At 50.4% G+C, this 26,995-nt stretch overlaps 2 protein-coding genes across 2 annotated transcripts; both read right to left on the reverse strand.

Annotated features, from left to right (window-relative positions):
• Positions 1-8,351: 8,351 nt before the first annotated feature.
• On the reverse strand, positions 8,352-11,861 carry fastkd5 (FAST kinase domains 5; the record flags this gene model as incomplete). Its single annotated transcript, XM_080529637.1, has 3 exons — positions 8,352-9,896; positions 10,407-10,607; positions 11,109-11,861. The coding sequence occupies 3 exons, from the start codon at positions 11,859-11,861 to the stop codon at positions 8,352-8,354; spliced, it is 2,499 nt and encodes an 832-aa protein (XP_080385763.1).
• A 4,143-nt stretch (positions 11,862-16,004) lies between these two features.
• On the reverse strand, positions 16,005-22,635 carry LOC308156293 (leucine zipper putative tumor suppressor 3-like; the record flags this gene model as incomplete). Its single annotated transcript, XM_080529638.1, has 8 exons — positions 16,005-16,883; positions 18,058-18,288; positions 18,896-19,087; positions 19,468-19,596; positions 20,772-20,975; positions 21,006-21,491; positions 21,898-22,161; positions 22,252-22,635. The coding sequence occupies 8 exons, from the start codon at positions 22,633-22,635 to the stop codon at positions 16,005-16,007; spliced, it is 2,769 nt and encodes a 922-aa protein (XP_080385764.1).
• Between the last annotated feature and the right edge of the window lie 4,360 nt (positions 22,636-26,995).

The raw sequence follows: 26,995 nt of genomic DNA on the forward strand, positions 1-26,995 counted from the left end.
ACACACACACACACATACTGACAACTAGCAATGACAATAAAGACCATTCATTCATTCATTCATTCATTCATACATACACACATGCACATGCACATACACTCACACACACCCGCACCCACACATGCACACATTCACACGCACCCACCCACACACACATCTTCTGATACGGCAGAAACAGTCAACAAGGTCACAGGTTTGAAAGTCGATCCGGCCATGATGGCCGACGACTATTGTCACCTATACACAATCCTCTCTAACCTCTATTTTTCCTCTTTGACCTTTGACCTTCAGCCAAGGTTACAGGGCTTCACCTTCTGAGATGTTGTGAACTGATTGACATCATCAGTGAATACAAGTTTGCACTGTGTAAAGACGGAACAGTATAGAACATGTTACATCTGAACGCCCACTGGATAATGGTTGGATCTAGCGTCAGGCACGATATCGTTGTTTCTTAACTGTCGATGAATTATGATTGTAATAACAAACAAATTAAATTGTGTTTCCTTATTGGAGGAATCTATGAGACCGTGTCTGTTATCTAATTCTCAGAATAAAGAGTAGAGCAGTCTGCATTTCTTTTTTGTTTGGTTTTTCAACATCCTTACTAACATCCTTTTAACATCCTTACCCCAACCCTCCACTCCACTCCCCTCCCTTCCCAACCCTCCCTCCCCCTATGATTGTCCATTGAGGCTTTTGTCTAACCAAGGAGTACAAAGTACAAAAGAAGAACATACAGTACAATATATTATATGGGGAAAAAGAGAGCAAGGGAAAAAAAGAAAAAGAGAAAGGTGAGTGAGAAGAGAGTAATGTGTGATAGATAGAGATATGGAGGGGTGGGGGGGGGGGGGGGTTCCGCTGCCTCACTGTAATTAGATTATATTAGATTAGATTCAACTTTATTGTCATTGCAGAGTACAAGTACCAGACAATGAAACACAGTTTAGCATCTAACCAGAAGTGCAAATAGTGATAAAAACATGATATAAAAACATGACAGTGATAGTGATAGGTACAGTATGGCAAGTACGGTAGTTAGAGGTATATAGTTATGAGCTATGTACAGTTAAGGTACCAACTGTCAGAAACAGACTCCATGAGGGTGGCATGAGGGCCCCACGTCCTCTAGTGGGACTAGTGTGCTCACAGCCCAGCACCGCGCAGCTCGATTGGCATTTGCCAGAGAACACCAGAATTGGCAGGTTCGCCATCGGCGCCCCGTTCTCATCACAAATGAGAGCAGGTTCACACTGAGCACATGTGACAGATGTGAAAGAGTCTGGAGACGCCGTGGTGAACGTTATGCTGCCTGCAACATCATCCAGCATGACGGCTTTGGCGTGTTAGTGATGGTCTGGGGGGGCATATCCTTGTGTGTTCCCTTAATTTCTCAGAGCAGTGCACATACTTGTTACATATACAACAGAGACCGTAAACACAAAATGCTTATTTCTACCTGGATGCCACATATTACAGGAAAGAATTATACAAACTGAAATGTATGCACAAAGAAATGTATGCACAAAGAAATGTGTGCACCAAAAAATTATGTAAGAAGCACAAATTATGAATACTATGTTTTTTTGGGTCGGCTGTGGCACAGGAGGTAGAGCCGGCGTCTAATGATTACAAGGTTGTCAGATCGGACTCCGGCTGGCCACATGTCAAGGGGCCTCATTTATATAAAGTGCTTAGATCAAGATTTTGATCTTACCCGTGTCGTACGTAGAAAACCACGTCAAGTAGTGATTTATACAATTTCAACGTAGCTCTATGTCGAGTATTGACCTTGCCTACGCACATTACCTACTGGTTATGTGGAGTTATTACAGGCATGTGAGCCGCACTGACTTACTTGACTTATGCCGTTGAATCTCTTGCAGAGCAAAGGCCATCAACGACTCTTCTCCATCCATCACGGCTCTGGGCTTTCTTTTCCACCTCTCCCCAGCTGGTACCCTGCCTCTTCAACTCCGCCTCAGAGTCCCGCCTCCAGCTGTTTCTGGGCCTTCCTATTTTCCGCTTTCCCTGTGGGTTCCATGTCAGGGCCTGTCGTGTGATGGTAGCTGCTGGTTTGCGCAGGGTGTGACCAATCCATCCCCACTTCCGTCTCCTGATCTGGCTCTCTACTGGCTCCTGGCTCCCTCTCTGCCATAGTTCCTTATTACTGATTTTATCTGGCCACCTGATTTTGAAGATGCGCCTCAGACAGATGTTGATGAAAGTCTGGATTTTCTGCAATGTTTTCTTTGTCATTCTCCATGTTTCTGAGCCATAGAGAAGGACACTTTTGACATTAGAGTTAAAGATGCGCACCTTCGTTGGAGTAACTATTTCCCTTGAGGCCCAGATGTTCTTCAGGATGATAAAGGCTGCTCTGGCTTTGCCTACCCTAGCAGTGACATCACTGTCTGTGCCACCCTGCTTGTCAATGATGCTGCCAAGGTAGGTGAAGGAGTCGACTTCTCTGATGGGTCTGTCGTCTATGATGACGGGGGTGGTGTTCGGGGTGTTAATCCTAATCAGTTTGGTCTTTTCCTTGTTCATCCTGAGGCCTGCTGCAAGGGATGTGATTGAAAGCTGGGTGGTCTTGTCCTGCATGTGGTTATAGCTGTGTGACAGGAGTGCCAGGTCGTCAGCAAAATCAAGGTCATCAAGCTGTGACCAGAGGGTCCACTGTATGCCTTCCTTCTTGCCCGCTGTGATGGTCTTCATTATCCAGTCTATGACCAGGAGGAACAAGAAGGGTGACAGTAGACATCCCTGTCGCACTCCGGTCTTGACCTCGAAATGTGAGCCGCACTGCCTAGTGTAATTCATGCGAAGTGAACGTGACTCGTAATAAAATTAACGATGTTGTTATCAGCCGAGAAAATGAGTTTAATTCAAGATTTAAAGGGAACTGATGTTTATGATTGTATTTCAGTCTTCCTTTATATCCCTCCGGAGCTGCCTATCTCCCCTTCAACATGCCTAGTGCGTTCCACAACGGACCTTGCCCGGCCACGCGCTAAATGATACTGGAGTTTCTCCGGTGTCTGGGAGTTCGCAAAGGGAGTTCGCAGCCATGAGTTGAGGGGTGATGAGGGGGGATGGCATCCCCCCTGAAATAAAAACAGTCAAAATCGTCCCCCTTCTAAATTGTCCTCATATGATAAAATCCACCACCTCCCCTGATTTTCTTTTACAACTTGAGTAGGCCTAGCCTACTAAGCATGTGCCTGGTTAGTTGTCATGATCAAACGTTACAAATGCAACTTACCGAGAAGTCACCCTTCTCTGCCCTCTCCCGCTTCCAGACTACCCTATATTATAGCACTTGGCTTAATTCAGCCGCTATAATTGAGCCGCTATCACAGGGCGTTAATACAAACCTCATTCACCTGCGTTCATTTTACCTGCGTTGGTATTTATAGAAGGAAGCACGTACGCAATTTTAAACCATCTCAGCCCGATTTATAAATAATGCTTACGTCCGTCTCGAAAAATGTGCGTCAAAGATGACGTTCAAGTACTTTTTTATAAATGAGGCCCAAGGTGTCCTGGTCTAAGCACTTTCTATAAATGAGGCCCCTGGGCAAGACACTGAACCCCAAATTGCTCCCAATGAGCGGGCCGTCCTTGCATATTAACTTGCCGCCATTGGTGTGTGAATGTGTGTGTGAATGGGTGAATGAGTTCGTGGGCCGTTTTAAAGCGCTTTGGAATAAGACGCTATATAAGTCAGTCCATTTACCATTTTTGTCATGCTTTTACTTTGCACATGTAGGAAGGACACAGAAAAGACCACAAAATACACTCACACACACGCACATCCTTCAGACGCAGAGGCTGTCATGACACATGTCTTCTCTTCACTGTAACACAAGAAAACACAAAACACACACACAAACACATACACACACACACACACACAGGATATTCAACACAGGATATCGGATGCTGAGGCAATTGAGACATCACAACCTCACCTCCAAGGACGGTTCTGACTCACTCCTCCTTCCCTCCCTCTTTCTCCTTCTCTACCCCTCTCCCTCTCCTTCTCTTCTTCTCTCTCTCCCTCTCTCTCTCTCTTTCCCTCCTTCTCTCTCTCTTTCTCAGGTCTGAAAAGGAAGGGCACAGAATCACCAGACTGGTGAAGGGTAGATAGGGGTAGTCACAGCAGCGGAAGGCTCGCAGACACGCATCCAGGGAGAAAGGCACACTAACGAGACTAGAGAGGTTCTCCCCTGGGACCCGGGAGGCCAGACAATCCTCTCATAGTGACATTACTAATTAACAGTTGAGGAGGTGATGTTGAAGTTCTACACAGTGAAAAAAAGAGTGTCCTGTAGGCTTTCTGCTCCACAATGCCCCAAACAAGTGTTCAGAAATCGTCATAACCGCTTTTAAACGTTCACCCTTCATTTCATACGAGGCAGGCACACTGGGTTGACTTGTTCATAGACGGCGTAGATGCAATACGACATAGTAATATGAGGATATTACTACAATGTGACAATATGTGTCACTGGTAGTGTTTGAACTGGGGACCTTTCGCATGGATGCCACAGACGTAAACCACTAGAGGACATTCTTGTGGTACAATAACTATATCTATATCTGTGTTTTATATTGTATATACTGTGTTGTGTTTTGTGTACAGACTTGCCTCTGTTCTGCCAATTGGCCAGATCGTCATTGTAAATGAGAATTGGTTCTCAACTGACCTATCTGGTTAAATAAAGGTTAATAAATAATATCTGACCTGCCTGCTGCTCCAGGGTCACAGAAGCTCCTGTGAAGAGGTCAAAGTTCACAAGTTGCTTTGATGCTTTGGTGTGTTCGTTAGCTCTGTTCAATTGCAGGTGCAGAACCTTGGTTGTGGTTTATTAAAAACGCTTTACAGGGGATGTCACATGACAAAATGGAACCATGGAAAAGCTTGGCCTGGCCTTCAAATTAGTGGCTCTACATGGAAAATGTGGAATTATCGCTAGGTAGCTATAGGTTAATTCAAGTGGATGGTGACAGCTCTGTTGTCAGCTGACCTTGTAGGGGGAAGTGTCGTTATTGTCTAGTGAGGGGAAAAAAACATGACAGTTATTCAAGGCGCCAAGGCAGTCTCCCAAGCCCAGCAAGGCCGCTGGATGAAGTGGGAGAGCGTGGAGAGGAGGAAAATCACGTGGAACGAGCTGTGGAGCATGGAGTCTAATAGGCTAAGTTTCCTCATCAGAGCCACATATGATGTCCTGCCCTCTCCTACCAACCTACATCTCTGGTATGGAGAGGACCCAGCCTGTCTCCAGTGTGCAGCCCCAGCAACCCTCAAACACATCTTGGTGGGTTGCAAGACCAGTCTAACTCAAGGAAGATACACCTGGCGCCACAACCAAGTTCTAAAGTGCTTGGCTGCCGAACTTGAGCACAAGAGGGTAACCACCAACGCCATGCCTCTAAATGCCCAGACTACCTTTCCACGGAAAACAACCTTCATCCGGGAAGGGGAGAAACAGCGGACCAAGCCATCACCTCCAGACTCAGGCCCACTGAACGCAGCCCGGGATTGGGAAATGCGGGTAGACCTCAGCCAGAGGCTCACCTTCCCACCCGAAATTGCAGCGACCAACCTGCGCCCAGACCTAGTCCTCTGGTCCAAGTCCTGCCGGTGTGTCTTCATCGTAGAACTGACGGTCCCATGGGAGGAGGCCATCGATGAGGCATTCGAACGGAAGAGGCTGCGGTATGCCAACTTAGCAGTCGAAGCAGAGGGGCGGGGCTGGAACGTGAAGGTGTGGCCAGTGGAGGTGGGCTGCAGAGGCTTTGTAGCCAGCTCCACCACAAGGCTCCTGAGGGCAGTAGGGATCAGAGGACAGGCCCAACGGAAGGCAATCAGAGAACTGTCCACTGCAGCAGAACGGAGCAGTCACTGGCTGTGGCTGAAACGTAGGGACCCAACATGGGCTCCCAAATGACCACGTGGTGCCACCGTGCGACACACACCCAGGCCTGATCAGCCTGTGGTGGGCCAACCTCGGCAGAGGGTGTCTTGTGATAACTGGCCGAAACACCCAATGAGGTCGGGGACCACAACTGAAGATGTGTCGTACTGGTGGCACCACGTGATCATTGCCAAATTCCACTCCACCCAAGAGGACATCTCCAACTCCACTCAATTGTTGTGCTGAATATTTAGGGATTTTAACAACCAGTCCTATTAAGAATCCAAGGAACTCACTCATTCAGGGGGGTACACCCACAACCGACTCCTTTGTAAGATTCAACAGTTTATTTCCACATTGAATCTATCTAAAATCTCTTCCACTGTAGTTCTTTAGGGTCGCTATTTCCTGATTCTTCAGACTGAAGACAAAGAGGTCCACAATGCACTTGTATATGTATTTTTTTCTGTCTTTTGTGGTAAACAACATTGTCAGTGTAAGTGAGTCTGTGTTGTTCCCAATAACACATTTCATCCCTGAGGTTAAAAGAGGTGAACCAATTTGGGCTCATCAAGTTGTCTCTCACCCCGTTGGTGTTCTTATTGTCTGAGCTCTGTATCCCATTATCTCTCTCACAGGCGCGCACAAACACACAGACACTTTAATGTATTTCTTGTGAATGTGATTAATAAATGACTATACTGGGAATTCCTGATAAACATTAACATATCAGAGACAGACGTCTCAAACATGTGTTCCCATTCAACAACATGGAGACGATATATAATGAAATAATATATCTCATATAATGAAATGAAACATTGAGAACGTGTAGTGTAGTAGACGAAGGCTTGGGTGATACAGTCGGAAATGTACAGTACATGTATCATGACGTACTCAGATTCAACATCTAGGACGGATTCAAGGACACACTCATACACACAACAAAAGCTGAAAATGCAAAGGCGTTTTTCTTTTTTATTGACCATGCCAACAGCAGGACGGTGATGTGTAGCGTGGCGTATGTTCACAAACCATTCGTTCCTAAGTTTGACTGACAGCACAGGATCACACGTGCACAGGTGGGTTCGTTAATAAAGCAGTAACACAGTACAGGGTGTGATAGTGTTCTATACAATATTAACATACATTACTCACTCTGAACACTTAAGACACAGGTCATTACATAGGAGGTGATGCAATAATGTCAACAAAATGTAACAAAATGTAAGATCGTCCACAGAAACAACACAGTGGCCCTGTCTAGAAACCAGCCCCCCCCCCCCCTCAACATGTGCATAGATTAGCTAGTGTACGACCATCTTTTTTGTCTCTTCTACCAATAATTACCACCTTGTTTATCCCATCCTCTCCGATCCACAGAAGTTTCGAGTGATTAATGAGCTGCAACATTTGCAGGAAAAGCGCTATACAAATAAAAGTTATTATTATTATTATTATTATTATAAGGGGGTTAGGGGCATAGAAATATAATAAGTAGAATGGACATGGTCAATTTGGCAAGTACCCCAAAATATGACATGGAATATGCTGGTAAAGTGACTGCATCATAATCAAAGAATACCATGACAACGAAGCTGTTTGGGGAAAAACAAGCAAAGTGACCACTCACAAAATATAGCTGAAAATCGTTCTTTTTTATTTTTAAATAGATCTTCTAACCTTTTTCTTCACACTTTTACACACTGTTGGGATGATGGTAAAAGTTAAATAATGAACACTAGTCAATTTTATCACGGTGGGATCAAGTTTGACAGCCAAATAATCCTATTTTTTTATATCAGTTTGGGTGTCTCCAGTGACATTCCACTTCACTAGCCTATTCTAGTAAATAATTGCCATGGTAATCATCATTACTGCATGTGTAGAGTACAGAGAGAAGCAAAACATTCAGAGGCACCATAGCAACTAAGCATCATTTGACTGAACATTCCAGGTCAAGTCTGTTGAGTTGGTTAGTTGGTTGGTTGGTTGGTTGTGACAGCCAATACATACATGGAATGTTGATTTGAACCGGCATGTGTTCTTTTTTTAATTAACAATTTTTCTTTATACAAAGACACAATGAAGCAAAGGAAAAATACATAAAAAAAGAAAAAAAAAAAAAAAAGGGTTCTTTCATCAATTTACATTGCAACTTTTATTTTTCCGATTCAAACCTCAAGGCTAGTGGTGACAACTCTCTCCCCTTCTCCCATTTCCATTCAAACCTTACTTCCTGCACCCTCGATCTAAACGGCATGTGTGCTCTACTCATTCTATTTCTATGGTTGCGGGGTTGTTGCGGGGTTGTTCCTGGGCGGGGACACACTCCCACACACACACTCCCACACACACACACACACACACACACACACACACACACACACACACACACGATAATGTCAAACTGGATTGCGTAGGTCAGTGGTAGCTGTAGATCTTGCAGTGCAGGTAGGCCAGTTTCTCGGCCTTGGTCCGTCTGAGCAGAGGGAACCACTCCCAGTGAGGCAGCTCCACCACCGTGTACCCGGCCAGCTCCAGCTGCCTCCTCTTCAGGGCGTGCAGCCCCATCAGCTGCTGCGAGCGGTAGCAGTACTGGTTCCTGTTGGTCACCTGGACGGCCAGGCGGACCCCGCTTTGTTTACGAGGCTCTTTAGGAGGAGGAGGAGGAGGAGGGCTGGGGGGCGTGCCTCGTTTGGTGAGGGCACCGAGGAGCCCGTCGGTCAGGTCCACCCCCACACTGAGCAGCCCCCCTCCGTCGTCCGGCTCGGTCCTGCGGAGGAGGGGCCGGGGGTGGTGGGGCGGGGCGGAGGGCTGGGGTGCGGGGGTCTTTCTGGTGTTGGTGAGTCGGGCCAGGAGGTCCTCTGTAAGGGTGACCCCAGTACTGCCCTTCTCCCATCCATGAGGAGAGGAGGCCGAGGAGGAGGAGGAAGAGGAAGTGACCCACTCCGTACAGGAGGTGAGGGCGCCCGGCGTCGAGGTGACGGGCAGCGGCTGTCCTTTAGGGTCCAGGTGTACTTCTAGGTCGATGGAGCGCGTGTGCGGGAGGATCATGTGCTTGCGTACAAACTCCTCCCCGCCCAGGAGGTCCGCCAGCGCCCCCTCGGCCTCCACCACCTCGGGCTTCTGACACACGTCCTTCTGGGCGAAGCGCCACAGCGTCTCGCTCACCTCCTCCGTCAGCTTGGCGCTCAGCCGCGGGCCCGCGTACCGAGGCAGCTCCAGGCCCGCCGTCCCGTCCAGCGTAAACAGGTCCTTCCTCAGCTCCAGCTGCTTGGACCTGGTGGCCAGGCTCACAAACTCCGGGCTCAGGGCTAAGGCCAACAGGTCCTCTGGGAGCTGACAGACGAAGGCCAGGCCCAGCAGCCCGGTGAGGAGGTGTTCCGGGTAGCGTTGGAACTCGGCCTCCCTCTGCCTGAGGGCGTCCGCGAGGCTGGCGTAGAAAGCCGGGCATTGGCCGGGCGGGACGCCCAGCGAGCCGAACGCCCACAGCAGCTTCGCGGCGTCCTTGCTGCGGCAGTGGGGCGCCAGCGCCGGCAGCCTCGCCGCCACGGCCAGGAGCACGCGGTCGTCGCGGTAGTGCAGCGCCGAGCAGGCCAGCGCCACGTGCATCAGGCCCTGGACGCCCATGGCGGGGGCGCGGAGCGGCACCTCCCGGGACAGGGCCTCCAGCCAGGCCCGGTGGTCCAGGTGGCTGAAGCGGAGCAGCTTGAGGACGTTGACCAGGGAGAAGTCGCTCATCTCCGCCACCAGGGCGTGGGCCCGGTCCACCAGGCGGCCAACCGGCCCCTGGGGGAGGGCCGTCTGGGACTTGAACAGGCCCAGGCACACGGCCCCCACCTCCTCGGGCCGCAGCGCGTCCAGGTGGCGGGTCAGGAGGTGTTCCAGAGGCTGGACCAGGCCTGAGGGGCACCGCCTCCCCTCCCCCATCACGTACAGCAGCTGGACCAGCTCGGCAGGGCCCACCTGGGGAGGAGGCAGGGAGACAGGGAGGAGGGGGGAGAGAGATTTGATCAATGGCAGTAAGAGGCTAAATTGCATTAGAATAGAAAAGCTTCATTGATCCCCTAGTGGAAATTGGTGTCAATCTGTTTAATATTTAAGTCTTTTAGCATATGCCTTTGTTTCTTTAGGGGGGCAGATTCCCTTCTCCCTCCCACGTTCGGTGCTTCTGTTGAACAGCGTTAGAGCTAGAGCGTGCTGCTCTCTGGGAATCACTGGCATAGTAGAGCAGGATCAGAGTCTCATCTGACGTATTTCAACGCGGTATGAGACTTTTTTTAGGAAGTAAACACAGGCCTCGTGTTTTGATAGCTATGATGCAGCCGTATGCGAAATGGTGATAGTTCAACACTGTATGCATCATGGATTGGCCAGAAACACACATGAAAATAGATTTCGGGGGGGGTAAACTTGAAATAGAATCAAAACAACAACCGTCAGTCCAACCATCACGGCAGGTGTTTGGAAGCCTACCTGTGCGAGGTGCAGGCTGGCGCAGGTGTAGAGGCGGTCCAGGTACTGAGGCACCGCCCTCCCCAGGCACCTCCACATGTCAGCAGCCAATAGGAGCTGGTGGAGGCTCATCTCCTCGGCTCTGCGGCCCAGCTCGGCCTCGTACAGACCCAGCATGCTGTGGGTGGAGGGCAGGCCCAGCCACACAAACGAACGCACCACCTGGAAATCCAAAATCCTGTTTTGAGCATTTTAGCAGACGGACGCTCTTATCCACATCGACTTACAACCAGCGCATTCATCCAGGGCTCTCTTGTTAACGACATTATCCTCGCGTTACGATACTCCATCCTTTCCCCCGAAGTGTACACTCGTCCACTAGGATCGGTGTTAGCATGGGCTTTTAAGCCCAATGCACACGGCGTGCGATTTTGTCGCACGACAACATTTGATTCTCAATTCACACCACCGAAGTGAGTGGTTGTGAATGGAGAATCGAATGTTGTCGTGCGACAATATCGCATCGCACGCCGTGTGCATTGGGCTTTACACAGATCCAATCATGCTTTAAAATCTGTGTCGTGGAGAGTGGAGTGGGCAAGTGTACTAGACTTCAGGAAAGAGGATGGAGAATGAGAACGGAGTCTCAATGAGACTGGATGAATAAAGGTTCAACTCTACAGTAAAATACAGTTTCAATAAGACAGTCGTCCACTAGCCTACCTCCAGCAGCTGTTGGTGGGTGAAGCAGCGCAGGTTCTCCACGGAGTAGCGTAGCAGCATGATGAAGCGCGTGTCGCCCCTCACTAAGGGGCTCTGGTCCTGGTGGAGGTGGCTGAGATCGCTCAGGATCTGGGTCACGTCCGACGGCTCCATGCTGCCCTTCATGACCGACACCTTGTGGAGCAGAAGGAAGGCCTCTTTCGATTGGATGGTGGGGAGAGGACGCCGGGAGAGGTCTACGGTCATGGTGGTGTACTCGGGTCGGCACCTCTGGAAGGCACGGGGGTCGCTTTGGACGCCCGGGGGGAGGGGCTGGGAGCGGGGTGCGGGGGACACGGACTTGCCACCCCCGGGGCTCTTGTTAAAGGCCAGGTCTAGGAGAGTGTTCCGGGAGCTGGAGATGCGGCGGGAGGACGTCACACTGTAGGGGTTCACCTGCTGTCTGAAGGGAGGGGTGAGGGCGGAGGGCCGGCCCCTATCCTCATCCTCCTCCGTGGCCGGCCTGCCCTGGGAGGCTCCAGGGGGCAACTGGGGCCGACGGTAGGACGAGGGGTTGTAGGGCAGCGTGTAGGCCCCGGAGAGGGATCCCTCTTGGGGGGAGAGGACCACATCTCTCCCTTCCTCCTTATCAGCCTCAGGTTCTGGTTCTGCCTGGGCCTTGTGGAGATGTTGGGCTCTGAGGAAGTCTCTACGCAGGGCTGGGGGGAGGTGGGGGAGCCGGGCCACCTGGCGACACAGAGCCCTGGCAGACATTCACCTGGAAGGTACATGCAGGGGAGGACTGATTGGATTATTAGTCAGTGATATGACATGTTGGCCATCATGACATCTTACTCACTATATTCACAATGACCAATATCTGAATTCTGGCTATATATTTGAGTGGCAAAGAGGGGCGGGTCCATGTGACAGGCGTGCAAGTTGCAACACTTGTTTTGTGGAGTTAGCATAGGTAGCTGGCTTGCAAGAATGAAGTTGCGTTATTGTTGTATTCATTATTCTTCTAAAATATGCTATTGTGGAAAGGAGGGTAACTCACCGTTAATATCTATATATTCCACTGATAGGCACGGGTCTTATGACATTTTAGAAACATGCTTGTCGGTATGTGTGCTGGGGGGATCTGGTAGGTCGCTCTGCTAGATGTCTGACCTATGGCGGCTGTGCAGCCTACAAACCTTGCGCCGGCGAAAGAAAACGCGGAAGTCGAAGTAAGCTGTAAAATAAAATGTTCACTGCGAAGGTAGATGGCATGACAGCACTGGCGGACTCATAGGGGGGGCAGGGCGGGCAGGGCGGGCGACCGCCCCTCCTGGTGCCCCCATGGTTGAAGTCTCTCTTAAGTGCCCTTTTGAGTGGCAAAAATGCCCCTTTGAGTGGCTAAAGTGCCCTTTTGAGTCGCGAAAATTAGAGGATGTGCTCTATTGGTGCCCCTCCAATGGTCTAAACTTGACTGTGTGCCCCCACGGTTGAAAAACGTCGCACTAAAGTGCCCTTTTGAGTGGCAAAATTAGAGGATGTGCCCTATTGGCTGCCCTTACAATGGTCTAAACTTGACCATGTGCACTGATGGGGTCCCATGTTGTGCAGTAGGTGCCTTTTCTTTCTTTTCGCCCCTGCCCTTCAAACAGCCTGAGTCCGCCACTGCATGACAGGTTTATAAATGTTAGATCTATTCTGTAAAAATAAATCCAGGATAATATGACGCAAGTGTGCTGCCATTTCACACCCTTAGAAGAATAGTACAAAATCACATATTTGGTTCCTTACCTGAAATTAGGGTCAAATGACAAACCTCACTCCACACTTTGGTTCTGTTTATCTGGTTAACAGATAATTGTTTAATGCAAGTCAATGCACCCTAAATGAGCATGTTTGTAATTTAAAATGCATGCTCTATTCATCACAATGTCAATAAATTGTGTCAGAAATCCCGTCAATTGGATTCAATAGATCCTACCCACTGATAGGTACAGTATGCATGGATGGGAAGGATAGAAAGATAGGCTATGAGGGGAGTGAAGACATATAAAGAAAAGCCTTTATGTAATGTGTGTGTGTGTGTGTGTGTGTGTGTGTGTGTGTGTGTGTGTGTGTGTGTGTGTGTGTGAACACATTAAATGTTGTCATTGACATAATACTGGTATTGCGCCTTACCTTGCGTATTGTTGTTATTTTATTTGTACGTCTATGTTATTTTAACACTGCACTGTTGAGAGGAAGCTTCTACTTACATGTTCATACAACCTGTGTCCTGTGCTCATGACCAATACATTTTGACTTGACTTGAGAGGGAGATGCTTGGAGAGAAAGCGATAGAGTTAGAGGAAGAAAAAGAAAAAGGGATGGGGAGGTGTATACCCTGAAAGGGCAAAAAAGAGCTCTTGGAGATTATTCAATGATTTGATCACGTCTTTATTAATTAAATTCATATTTGCTAAGATATGTTTTCTTCAAGCCATTTTCAGTAACACAAAATAAGAAATAATACAAAAAGAAACTTGGTAGCATTTTGTCCTTTTAAGACATTACAAAGGTTGAAACAACAATAAAAAGAAACTAGCAGACAATGATTTGAACGTTTGCTTTAATTGTACTTTACCATGTAGTAGATCAAAATTAAAAAGATTTATATGTATATATTTATATATTTATATTGATATAGTTCAAAAAATAAAAGCGGAAATGTCTGTCTCGTTAATTCACAATAATCCTCTTAAAGTATTCACACGCAATAGCTTGATATATTTGAATATATATGTACACATAATAAATAACAATTATATTTACATCCAAGTACACTGCCTCTCTGTCTCTACCAAGAACACAGCAGGACACAACAGAAGTACATAGCAGCAAATTTCGCCCCAAAGAGAGAGAGGGTATGTGGGCCCTTCATCCCTCGCTCTACCTCTCCTTCTTTTCCCTCTTTTCTTTTACACCAACAACATCTTTCTTTTACATTCACTCACTTTTTTTTTCTTCATGTCTTCTAAACCTCCTTCTAAATCTCCTAAATTGCCCAGACCCATGAAAAAATATATGTCAACATATACTGTACACACCATACTATTTTAGAATTGTTTGATATATTGTAAAATGTCCCATATAGCCAAATATATTCTAGGTTTCTATAATAAAGGAAGTATATATTGACATATACATCGTCATTTTCAAACAGGTCCTGCTCAAACAAGTCCACCACACAAAACTCCATTATCTCAAATAATCATTCCTAAAATGCATTTATACTTCCTATAAAGCCTGAATCTCAACGTCATCTAACAATCAACCATCTCCATTGGCTCAGCTGCTTCCTGTTGCTAGTTGTCCTAATGGGCATCTAGCGCAGCAGCTTCATTGTCCAACCGTTATGTTTAGGTACAGTAATAATCATCATTATCAAATCACTAACACACTCTTCTTTTCTCCGCTTTAAGAAATACCAATAGAGACCAAAAGCATCTAGAACGTCAACAAATTACAAGCTGCTTTTAGCTGTTGCCTACGTAGTTTTTGAAAACAAAGAAGAAAAATTGCAAAAGTCGTTTTTTTGCTGATCCTTCTTCATCTGGGATTGAGAGCCATTTTGTGTCAGTTGTGCGCCACCTGGCGGCAGTCCTCAGTCACTGCAGCTACTGACAGCACAGAGGAACCAACCCACTGCATCACTAGAGATGGAGGAAACAAAGGCTTCTGAAACCTACATGTACAAATCAGCTGTCAATCATTCCCAACTGCAGTAAATATCAAAGCTTTTCAGAGCTCCGATTGGTTTACACGGATGATGATCCCATCATGAAATCCCGCCTCTTTAGGGGTTCAGATGCCCTTCTTTCTCCATCTCAACCAAGCAAGCCTCCCCCTCCCCTTAAAAACCACTGTCTGTTACAATGACAAAAACTCCCCCATGAAAAAAACATCCTACATTCACACCCCTTAAAAGTACCTCTAACCTTTTGGTGCCGTCTCCTTGGTGATTTGGTGTTGTGTGTTCTTCGAGCACCAGTAAAGCCTCAGGGGGATATAGATGCTGTGGCTGTTAGGCTGTATCTCCCCCTGTTTACCTGAATCAGTTAATCTTGACCTCCCTCCTGATGTTAAACCATATGAATCACACAGGAAGAACTGGCCCTGGACCAGTCGGTAAGGGCCTAACGTTACACACACCTGCATCATGTACTGGTCACAGCAGTGGTATTCAATGCTGCTCCTCAAGCTCCTCCTATGTGTAAAGAAAACGACTTTAAAAACGATTTTGACTCTGTCGTTAAGCTGTCGTTTATTCCGGGCTGGTTTCCTCTGCCCAGACTAAGCCTACTCGGAGACAAGAAAAATGCATCTTTCAGTTTTTATTGAAAGTGCAATATTTAGTCCAGTTGCTTGACTTAATCTGTGTCCTTGAAACCGGCCTATGACTCCTTACAAGCGTAATACTGAGAGTGCAAGGTTGTCAGTAAAGCTTCTCTCCTCACCCCAAATGATATTGAAATGTGCGCTGATGTTGTGAGCAGCAGATCAACAAAACATGTTCAAGCAACTCAAATACGCATACACGGGAAGGGCTTAAAGACAAGCTTTGAAAACCACAGCTCCAAACAAACCTTCCCTCCCCTTTTACCAACTACCCCCTCCCCACTCCCACCCCCCTCGCCCCCCATGGTCCTCCATGCCTCTCTCTCTCCGCCGTCCCATAGTGCAGTGCGTCCTAGGACCGCCCTAGAGTAGCGATAGCAGAGTATAACGGGTTAGAACAGTACTGAACGAGTGGTATTGATACAGGTGAGTATGTGGTAAGGTTATACAACTGAAGAGTCTTGTATTAAGCTGAAACGGAACTGAACTGTAGTTGTGGTGCCCTGCAGGGCCACGGATCTAGAACACGCATGGCCGGTTCTAGATCTCTGTGGACTCTATCCTCTCCAGACGGGTGGGGACAGGCCAGAGGGGGGCCAGCTGGTGGAGGGAGGGGGGCATCTTGTCCTCAGAGGGGAGGGGCGGGGAGAGGGACAGGGAGAGGGAGGGTAAGGGGGTGGCGGGGGCGGGCAGGGGGATGGGGGCCATGAGGGCGGGAGGCGAGGTGGGGGAGGGTGTGGTGTTGGTGGAGGGAACCTTGGCCCCCAGCTGGCCCACGCGGAGCTCCAGGGCCTGGTTCTTCTGGAGCGTCTCCACGTAGCTGAGCTGCAGCTGGGCCTGGTACTTGAGCACGCGCTCCTTCTCGTCCATCCAGACGTGGCGCTCCTTCTTGAAGGTGAGGGCCTGCCGCTCGCGCTGCTGCCGCTCCAGGCGCAGCTCTCCCTGGAGGCGCTCCAACTGCCTGCGCAAGTCCCCAGACTCCTCCCAATGAGCCCCCTGATGGAGGTGGGCCTCCTGGCGCTGCTGATGGGCCTCCTGGCGCTGTTGATGAACCTCCTGACGGAGGTGGGCCTCCTGGCGCTGGTGGGCTTCTTGGCGCTGGTGGGCCTCCTGGCGCTGGACTTTGGCCTCGTCGCTCTGCAGGTTCAGCATGGCGTCCGGTGGAGGTACAGGGGGCGGAGGCAGGGCCGGGTAAGAGAAGGCGGAGGCCTCGGGTGGGCTGTGTGGGGAGGGAAACCCCCCTCTGGTCCTGGATGCTCCCCTGCTCCCTCCTCCACCTCCACCACTGGCCTCCATGGCCCCACCTCCACCTCCACCTCCAGCCCCAGCTGCAGCACTAGCGCTGAGCTCTCCCAGGGCCCTCTTCAGCCCCACCACCTCCAGCTCAAACACACCCAGCTGGTCCCGGAGCAGGGAAACCTGAGGAGAGAGCAAAAGCAGTCAATACACACAGGCTACGTTCACACTGCAGTGAAATGTGACCCAAATTCGAATGTTTTGCCGACACGCGACTCAGGTCTGATTTATGCATGACCGTGGGAACAGCGCAAGTCACATGAAATCGGATACATGTCTGATATTTAGCAACGTGCCCCGTCTGAACTGTCAAGTCGCGTTTAATGTGACTTTTACGTCACTCTAGCAGGGTTGCCAGATGGAATTGACGATTTACAGCCTAACCAGCCCATAACCGCTAAATCCATTAGGCCATTCGGCAGTAACCCGCCCCATCTGGCAACCCTGCACTCTCGACGCAATTGCTCATATTATATCTTGCTCATATCTTTACTGGCTTCCGCTGCACAAAAACTTGGAAACCGGTTGTAACATGTTATCCTGTCCTATATATTATATATCATAAATCTAGATATACTTGCAGTATACAGAGTAGACCTGTATCCTACAAAGAGACTTACATTTAGACCCCTATACTTTCTTTTATTTATTTTTTGTTTCTTTTTATTTTACTACTCGATCTTTTCAGTTTGTAAAGCGTCTTTGAGTGTCTAGAAAAGCGCTATATAAGTATAATGTATTATTATTATTATTATTATTATTAATATTATTATTATGGTATCCATGGTTACTTCTGTAAACAGTGCGCTGCGCGTGACATCCTGACGTCATTGTTATTGTCCTTCTGCGCATGCCGGTCTGTTCAGGGCTGTGGAATGTTCACACTAGTCAATGTTGGTCAAAATAGGTCACATTTTAAAAGTCATGTGAACTGCCAAACAAAAAAATTGGATCTGTGTAAAAATTCGAAAATGAGCATCAAGACCTGCCGTGTGAACGTAGCCATAGTGTGTGTGTGTGTGTGTGTGTGTGGGGGGGGGGGGGGGGGGTGAATGCGTGTATGTGTGCATGTGTGTGTAATGGGTGTGAGAGAGAGAGAGAGAGAGAGAGAGAGAGAGAGAGAGAGAGAGAGAGAGAGAGAGAAGGAGAGGAGAGAGAATGGAGATAAGGCATCATTCACACAGTACAGTACAGTTTCATGTGCATGAATCCCTTCCATGTGAATGTGTGCATGCCAACAGGCCTCCCTCCTTCCCTCCTTTCCTCCTTCCCTCCTTCCCTCCTTCCCTCCATCTACCTCGGTCAGAGTCCTCTGCAGCTCCCCCTCACAGCGCTCCAGCTCCAGGCTCTTGGTGCTGTAGGAGTCCTTGAGACCCAGCATGGTCTCCTCTCTCTCCCTGAGTTGGGCGTTGAGCTCCTTGAGCTGGCCCCGCAGGGCCACCATCTCCCCCCCGCGCTGGGTCACCTCCGCCTGGCTCTCCCTCAGCTGCTGCTTCAGCAGGGAGATCTCCCCCACCTTCTGACACACCTAGGGATGGGGGGAGGGGGGGGGGGGGAGGGAGTGTGTGTGTGTGTGAGTCATTTTACTTCATATCATAGAGTACAGTGAAATATATTTTTTGCTCTAGGCACAGGGTATAGTTTACGATATGTATAGGTATAGTTTACAGCGCACGTTTCACATTTCAGCTATAGTCAGGGCCCCTGGAGCAATTAGGGGTTACGTGCCTTGCTCAAGGGCACAACGGCAGTGGTAGGCACCTTAGATATGATGCCAGCAACCCTCCAGTCACCAGCTCACATGCAGCTCCCTCCTGAGGCGGGGATCTAACCAGCGACCTTCCGATTGCTAGCCGGCCTCTCTATTGCACTCCATCATCTTCCTCCTAACACCCCTCCCCTACACACAAACACACACACACACACACACACACACACACACACACTCACCAAGCACCACCCCCATACACCTGTCCCCCCAAAACCCCTCCTCTTAACCCACACTAACACACACAAACACCCACACACACACACACCACCCTGCACCCGCCCGCCCACCCACCCAACACCCCCCCCCATCCACCCACACAAACACCCAGCCCCCCCCCCCCCCACCCCCCATGCCCACCTCTCACCTCCCACTTGGTCTCCTCCAGGCGTGGCAGGATGTCAGCCTGCTCCTTCCTGTAGTCCAGGCACTTCCTCTCCAGCTCCTCCCTCTGGGCCAGCAGAGCCGCCATCTCCTCCTGCAGACGCCGCTTGTCCTGGGACAGACGTGTGATCTGGGACTGCAAGGCACCCTGGGAGCGCTGAGCACGCCGCGTGACCTGTAGAGAGCCAGAGTTACTAGAACGCATAGACACACGCAGGCAGGCAGGCACACACATACACACACACACACACACACACACACACACACACGCTCACCAGGGGAGGCTGGTGGAGGCAGAAATCAGAAGAGGGGCTCATTGTGATGCACGGAACGGACGGAATGATACCACACGTGTTTATAGAACAGAATCACTTCATTTGTCCCTGGGGGGGAAGGAAGGGAACTTTCCGTTGTCGTCGCCAGCGAAGAAATTACCGAAAAATTACCGTTTATAGACAAAAATCATTCCATTCCATTGCATTACAATGCGGCCCGTCCTCTGATTTCTACCTCCACCAGCCTCCCCCCACTTGGGCTCTACGTAACTATGGTTACCTGCTGCAGGCGCGAGGCGTAGTTCTGCCGTAGCTCGTCCATCTGTCGCTCCCAGACGCGCTGCTTCTCCTCAAACACCTGGACGATGGCCGCCTCGCTCTGGTCCAGGTTGCGGCGCATGTGGAGAACCTGGGAGAGCGAGGTGAATGGTAAATGGTAAATGGTAAATGGACTGCACTTATATAGCGTCTTTATCCAAAGCGCTTTACAACGGCCTCTCATTCACCCATTCACACACACATTCACACACCAATGGCGGCAAGTTACCATGCAAGGCCCGCTCACTGGGAGCAATTTGGGGTTCAGTGTCTTGCCCAAGGACACTTCGACATGTGGCCAGCCTTGTACTGTGAGTTTCCTCATCTCTCCACTTAGATTCCACAGGTGATGTGGGGCAACTGCTGAGCATTCTGGCACAAAATGGCCACCTCCCATCACCAAGGTGTGTGTGTGTGTATGTGTGTGTGTGTGTAGGTGTGTGTGCAGATGAACAACAGTGGTGGATGAGAAACCGTTACTGCCCACCCGCTTGTCTTTCAGATCTCTTCGTGTCTCTCATAGTACAACATAAACCAGTTATGAACCGTGATGAATGGATAGCATTGATATAGCATGTTCCTCTAGCCCTGGCTCCCAAAGCCCTGTGCATGATGGGTAATGACTCACCTTTTCTCCAGGTCTAGTACCCATGACGTGAATCACACATTGCTTTCCCCGAGCATTACAGTCTCAGTACTAAGCCCTAACACACCGTAAAGCTGGGTGTTTTATCTGCTTGACTGCCGACTAATACAAATCCTGTTGTGTTCTCTACGGGTCAGCCAAAGCCACACCCACAACAGGAATTGTTCAGCTCACCCAGTAAACTTGTCCAACCATTTCTATTCTACTCCCCCATCTCCCACCTTTGCCCCTCCTCACTTCCTGTTCTCTCTCCTCCTCTTCCCTCTCACCTCTCCCCCCCCCTCCTCTCCCCCCTCTTCCCTCTTCCCCTCCCTCCTCTCTCCTCCTCTTCCCTCTCACCTCTCCCCCCCCCTCCTCTCCCCCCTCTTCCCTCTTCCCCTCCCTCCTCTCTCCTCCTCTTCCCTCTCACCTCTCCCCCTCCCTCCTCTCTCCCCTCTTCCCTCTCACCTATCCCCCCCCCTCCTCTCCCTCCTCTTCCCTCTCACCTCTTCCCCTCCCTCCTCTCTCCTCCTCTTCCCTCTCACCTCTCCCCCTCCCTCCTCTCTCCCCTCTTCCCTCTCACCTCTCCCCCTCCCTCCTCTCCTCTCCTCTCCTCTCCTCCCGCCCCCCCCGCTCCTCACCTCCTGCTCTCGCTCCCACAGCCGGTCCTCCAGGTCCTGTATGACGTCATCGGAGGAAGGGGAGGGGCGTAGCGGCGCGGGGCCGTCGTTGAGGTGGCTCAGCCTCTGATAGGACGAGGAGCTCTTCCCGGAGGACGAGTGGCCGCTGTCCGAGGCGCTCAGTCCATTCTGGTAGCCACACACCCCTCCCCCGCCTCCCCCGCCTCCCCCACCTCCCCCCACACCACCCCCACCCCCACCACCACCGCCGCCGCCGGGCTTGTCCAATTTGTCCAGCGCTCCCGTGGCGCCCAGCCGGTTGATGTGGCTGGTGGAGGCGCTGAGGGGGCCCAGGACGGGCGGGGGGCCATAACCTGAGCTGGAGCCGGCGTACGTGGGCAGGCTGGTCAGAGAGTTCCTCCCAGAGTCAGACAAGCAGCCCTGGCCTCCTCCTCCTCCTCCCCTGCTGCCTCCCGCTCCTCCTCCTCCTCCTCCACCACCACCCCCCCTGCTGCTGCCGCCACCGCCGCCCCCCCTGCCTCCTGGGCTGTCTGTGTCTCTGAGGGGGCCGGGCATCCCAGGACCCCCGCCTCCACCTCCACCTCCACCCCCTCCACCAGCACTGCGGCCCCCACCTCCCCCTGCTCCACTCTGGGGGGGGCACACTAGGTTCTGCATGGAGTGGAAGCTCTTGGGCACCACAGGTTTGAAGGCTGAGGGACGGACCAGACCATCGTTGGGCTGGATGAGGGGTGGGGGGGGGGGGGTGGGGAAGAATGGTGTTTAAGGTGAAACATAAAGACAGAAATGTACATTATTTCACAGTACGGTTTACATTTACACAGGTATTTTTGACACATATGAAATGAGAGATGAATTCATCTTGGATTACATTTCCTTAATTCAATGATGCACCCGCACACACTCACTACTCACACACACACACACACACACACACACACACACATCACACATTGTACTGTACTGTGTGAACAATGCTTTATCTCCTTTCCCTCTCTCCACTTTCTCTCTCTTTCTCTCTCTCTCTCTCTCTCTCTCTCTCTCTCTCTCTCTCTCTCTCTCTCTCTCTCTCTCTCTCTCTCTCTCTCACACACACACACACACACACACACACATACACACACACCTGTACGGGCTCCAGTTTGCCAGAGATGGGTTGGATGTTGGGTGGGTTGTTATGGTTGTCCTCCTTGTAGTGAGACAGAGGCTGCCCGCTGTTCTTATCGTTGTTCACAGTCACCACGTTGTTGCCGCAAACGTCCAAACTCACCGCCCCTCTCTGCACCTCACGCCCGTCTCGCCCATCACGTCCCTCTCGTCCGTCTCTCACGTCTCGCCCGTCTCTGACCTCTCGCCGACCCCCTCCGTTAAGAAACACGGCGTTGGACACCTGCCTCTCGGACACCTGCCTCTCGGACACCTGCCTCTCGGACACCTGCCTCTCAGACACCTGCCTCTCGGACACCTGCCTCTCGGACACCTGCCTCTCGCCATTGCCCCCTGTCGTCCGGTTGCCATTGGAGACCCCCCGATTGCCGTTGGAGAGCCCCCTGTTGCTGTTGTCACGGGCGATGGCCCTCTCTCTCTTGCCGTCGGAGAGCGAGAGCGGGGGGCGGTCGGTGCCGTAGTAGGCGGAGGAGGCGTTCTCCGCCTCGAAGCTGCGCTCGTCCACGATGGTCCCTTTAGCCTGGGTGAGGGGGGGCTGGGGGGGCCGCTCGGAGCTGAAGCTCCTGTCCTCCAGCCCCCTCCCTCGGTGGGAGGACGTGGCGTTGGAGGAGGAGGAGGAGGAGGAAGAGGAGGGGGGTGGCGGGGGGGCGCGAGGCAGGCTGTTCTGCGTGGTGGTGCGGGTGCCGACGCTCCGCATGGCGATCTCCTGTTGCTGACCGGAGGAGGAGGTTACCCCACTGGCCACGATGCCCATTCCCCGGGGGCGACCCCCCTCACTCAACCCAACGCGCTCCACACACCACATGGGGGACAGGAGGGCAGCACCGACCGACACACACTGGAGGAGAGAGAGAGAGAGGGGGGGGGGGTTAATATACAGCAAACACACACACACTACAGGACAGAGAGAGACAAAGAAGAGTTCATGCTCGATATGAAGCACAATATGTGAGTTACTGCATGAAGTTACACACAGACAGATATTGAATTGCTGAAATCTATTGCAGACGGATTTTGGTAGCGCCAGCCTTGATTTAAATGTGTATATACCTATTTACTGAATGAGCATGTCTGGCGGACATCCTGAAGGAGTCACACCCTCGCCATTTGTCAATTATTTTGTAATGTGTCTCATACCTTTATTGGGAATGATACTTAAGGAGAAGGACAACAAAATGTGCTTTGAGGTACCCAGGCTGGGTACGATAGCCACCGGTCTCCCGCGGTGTCCTTGACCCAAGTCTACGTATGGTTAGAGCTTACAGGCATACGGCGCTGTGAAACGGTTAAATTGGTTATTTTGTTGATACTCTATTCTCATTCTTCCTATGTGCATTAATGTGATGTTGTGCGCTAGATGAAGGTTCTGTTAATACAGCAAGACATAATCGTGACCAGGTTCTCCCATTTAATGTCTAATGTTCACATGCATCGTTAAAGAGACGTAGAGTGAGTCATCAGCTTCAGCCATTGGCTTGAGCGTAAACTCCTTGCAAGCCGATTTATCTTAACTTGAGGGCATGGTAAAATTGCATTTTGGGTATTCTTAATGAATCTATAGGATCCGATATGATTGATTATCTGTCACATAGGGATAAACAAAGCATTGTCGATCATTATTAACCATGAAATATCTTTTGGAATGTATGTAATATTAAGAGAAGAGCAACAGGTCCAACTGGGTTTCTTGTACACCTGGATACATTGCTCATGAGGGATGGGCTCATCTCTTTACTGCCCGGCAGGTGAGCTGCTACCTGGAGCCAGTGAAGGGTACAGAGGAGGATGACATGGAAGACGATGGTAGGAGTGAACGGGAATAAACAATACTGAAATCGTAAGTGATGATTGCGACGTAAATGATTCATTGGGAACTTTCGTTTGCTCACACATAAAAGTTTGCACTTTGCACATATGGTTATGTGTATATGGTTATGTGTATTAAATCATAGCTAATAACAGCATAACTGCTGTTGTTTATGTGGGATGTTTGTGTCCAATGATGACGTGGAAAGGGTTAGTACAAATCACTGGATGGACACTTCCTACTTTATCTCTGTATAGGCCTACAACGAAAAAGACAAAAGAGACGTGTCAATCAACTATAAATATAACTTCACCGTTTTTAACCTTATAGTTATATTCATTATCTCAAAATCAAATCAAATTAAATGTTATCTTTCACTTATCGTATACAGTTGGAATAGACAAGTGACATGTTTTGGGATGTTGTTCCACACTCAACAAAGCAGCAACAATAATAATAATAATAAGTAATAATAAGTAATAAAACTGACAAAAAGGTTAGTTGAGTAGTCTTATGACCTGGGGATAAAAAACTGTTACGGAGCCTGTTACGCAGCCTGTTACGGAGCCTGTTACGGAGCCTGTTACTGAGCCTGTTACGCAGCCTGTTACGCAGCCTGTTACGGAGCCTGTTACAGAGCCTGTTACGGAGCCTATTACAGAGCCTGTTACTGAGCCTGTTACGGAGCCTGTTACTGAGCCTGTTACTGAGCCTGTTACAGAGCCTGTTACGCAGCCTGTTACGCAGCCTGTTACGCAGCCTGTTACGGAGTCTGTTACTGAGCCTGTTACGGAGCCTGTTACTGAGCCTGTTACGCAGCCTGTTACGCAGCCTGTTACGGAGTCTGTTACGGAGCCTGTTACGGAGCCTGTTACTGAGCCTGTTACTGAGCCTGTTACAGAGCCTGTTACGCAGCCTGTTACGGAGCCTGTTACGGAGCCTGTTACTGAGCCTGTTACGCAGCCTGTTACGCAGCCTGTTACGGAGCCTGTTACAGAGCCTGTTACGGAGCCTATTACAGAGCCTGTTACTGAGCCTGTTACGGAGCCTGTTACTGAGCCTGTTACTGAGCCTGTTACAGAGCCTGTTACGGAGTCTGTTACGGAGCCTGTTACTGAGCCTGTTACGCAGCCTGTTACGCAGCCTGTTACGCAGCCTGTTACGGAGTCTGTTACGGAGCCTGTTACGGAGCCTGTTACTGAGCCTGTTACTGAGCCTGTTACAGAGCCTGTTACGGAGCCTGTTACTGAGCCTGTTACAGAGCCTGTTACGGAGCCTGTTACTGAGCCTGTTACAGAGCCTGTTACGGAGCCTGTTACGCAGCCTGTTACGGAGCCTGTTACGCAGCCTGTTACGCAGCCTGTTACGGAGCCTGTTACAGAGCCTGTTACGGAGTCTGTTACGGAGCCTGTTACTGAGTCTGTTACGGAGCCTGTTACTGAGTCTGTTACGGAGCCTGTTACTGAGCCTGTTACGCAGCCTGTTACGGAGCCTGTTACAGAGTCTGTTACGCAGCCTGTTACTGAGCCTGTTACGGAGCCTGTTACTGAGCCTGTTACGCAGCCTGTTACGGAGCCTGTTACGGAGTCTGTTACGCAGCCTGTTACTGAGCCTGTTACGGAGCCTGTTACTGAGTCTGTTACGGAGCCTGTTACGGAGTCTGTTACGGAGCCTGTTACGGAGCCTGTTACTGAGCCTGTTACAGAGCCTGTTACAGAGCCTGTTACGGAGCCTGTTACAGAGCCTGTTACAGAGCCTGTTACAGAGCCTGTTACGCAGCCTGTTACGCAGCCTGTTACGGAGCCTGTTACAGAGCCTGTTACGCAGCCTGTTACGCAGCCTGTTACTGAGCCTGTTACGCAGCCTGTTACTGAGCCTGTTACGGAGCCTGTTACTGAGCCTGTTACGCAGCCTGTTACTGAGCCTGTTACAGAGCCTGTTACGCAGCCTGTTACTGAGTCTGTTACAGAGCCTGTTACGCAGCCTGTTACTGAGCCTGTTACGGAGCCTGTTACAGAGTCTGTTACGGAGCCTGTTACGCAGCCTGTTACGGAGCCTGTTACGGAGTCTGTTACGCAGCCTGTTACTGAGCCTGTTACTGAGCCTGTTACTGAGCCTGTTACGGAGCCTGTTACGCAGCCTGTTACTGAGCCTGTTACGCAGCCTGTTACTGAGCCTGTTACTGAGCCTGTTACTGAGCCTGTTACTGAGCCTGTTACTGAGCCTGTTACGGAGCCTGTTACGGAGCCTGTTACTGAGCCTGTTACGGAGCCTGTTACGCAGCCTGTTACGGAGCCTGTTACTGAGCCTGTTACGCAGCCTGTTACGCAGCCTGTTACGGAGCCTGTTACTGAGCCTGTTACGGAGCCTGTTACGCAGCCTGTTACGGAGCCTGTTACGCAGCCTGTTACGGAGCCTGTTACGGAGCCTGTTACGCAGCCTGTTACGGAGCCTGTTACTGAGCCTGTTACGGAGCCTGTTACTGAGCCTGTTACGCAGCCTGTTACGGAGCCTGTTACGGAGCCTGTTACGCAGCCTGTTACGGAGCCTGTTACTGAGCCTGTTACGGAGCCTGTTACTGAGCCTGTTACGCAGCCTGTTACGGAGCCTGTTACGCAGCCTGTTACGCAGCCTGTTACGGAGCCTGTTACTGAGCCTGTTACGGAGCCTGTTACTGAGCCTGTTACGGAGCCTGTTACGGAGCCTGTTACGGAGCCTGTTACGCAGCCTGTTACGCAGCCTGTTACGGAGCCTGTTACTGAGCCTGTTACGGAGCCTGTTACGGAGCCTGTTACGGAGCCTGTTACGCAGCCTGTTACGCAGCCTGTTACGGAGCCTGTTACTGAGCCTGTTACTGAGCCTGTTACGCAGCCTGTTACTGAGCCTGTTACGGAGCCTGTTACGCAGCCTGTTACGCAGCCTGTTACTGAGCCTGTTACTGAGCCTGTTACGGAGCCTGTTACGGAGCCTGTTACGCAGCCTGTTACGGAGCCTGTTACTGAGCCTGTTACTGAGCCTGTTACTGAGCCTGTTACGGAGCCTGTTACGCAGCCTGTTACTGAGCCTGTTACGCAGCCTGTTACGCAGCCTGTTACGGAGCCTGTTACTGAGCCTGTTACGGAGCCTGTTACGCAGCCTGTTACGGAGCCTGTTACGCAGCCTGTTACGCAGCCTGTTACGGAGCCTGTTACGGAGCCTGTTACGCAGCCTGTTACTGAGCCTGTTACGCAGCCTGTTACTGAGCCTGTTA

The sequence above is a fragment of the Nansenia antarctica genome (assembly GCF_963989245.1).
Source record: "Nansenia antarctica genome assembly, chromosome: 4".
Taxonomy (NCBI): Eukaryota; Metazoa; Chordata; class Actinopteri; order Argentiniformes; family Microstomatidae; genus Nansenia; species Nansenia antarctica.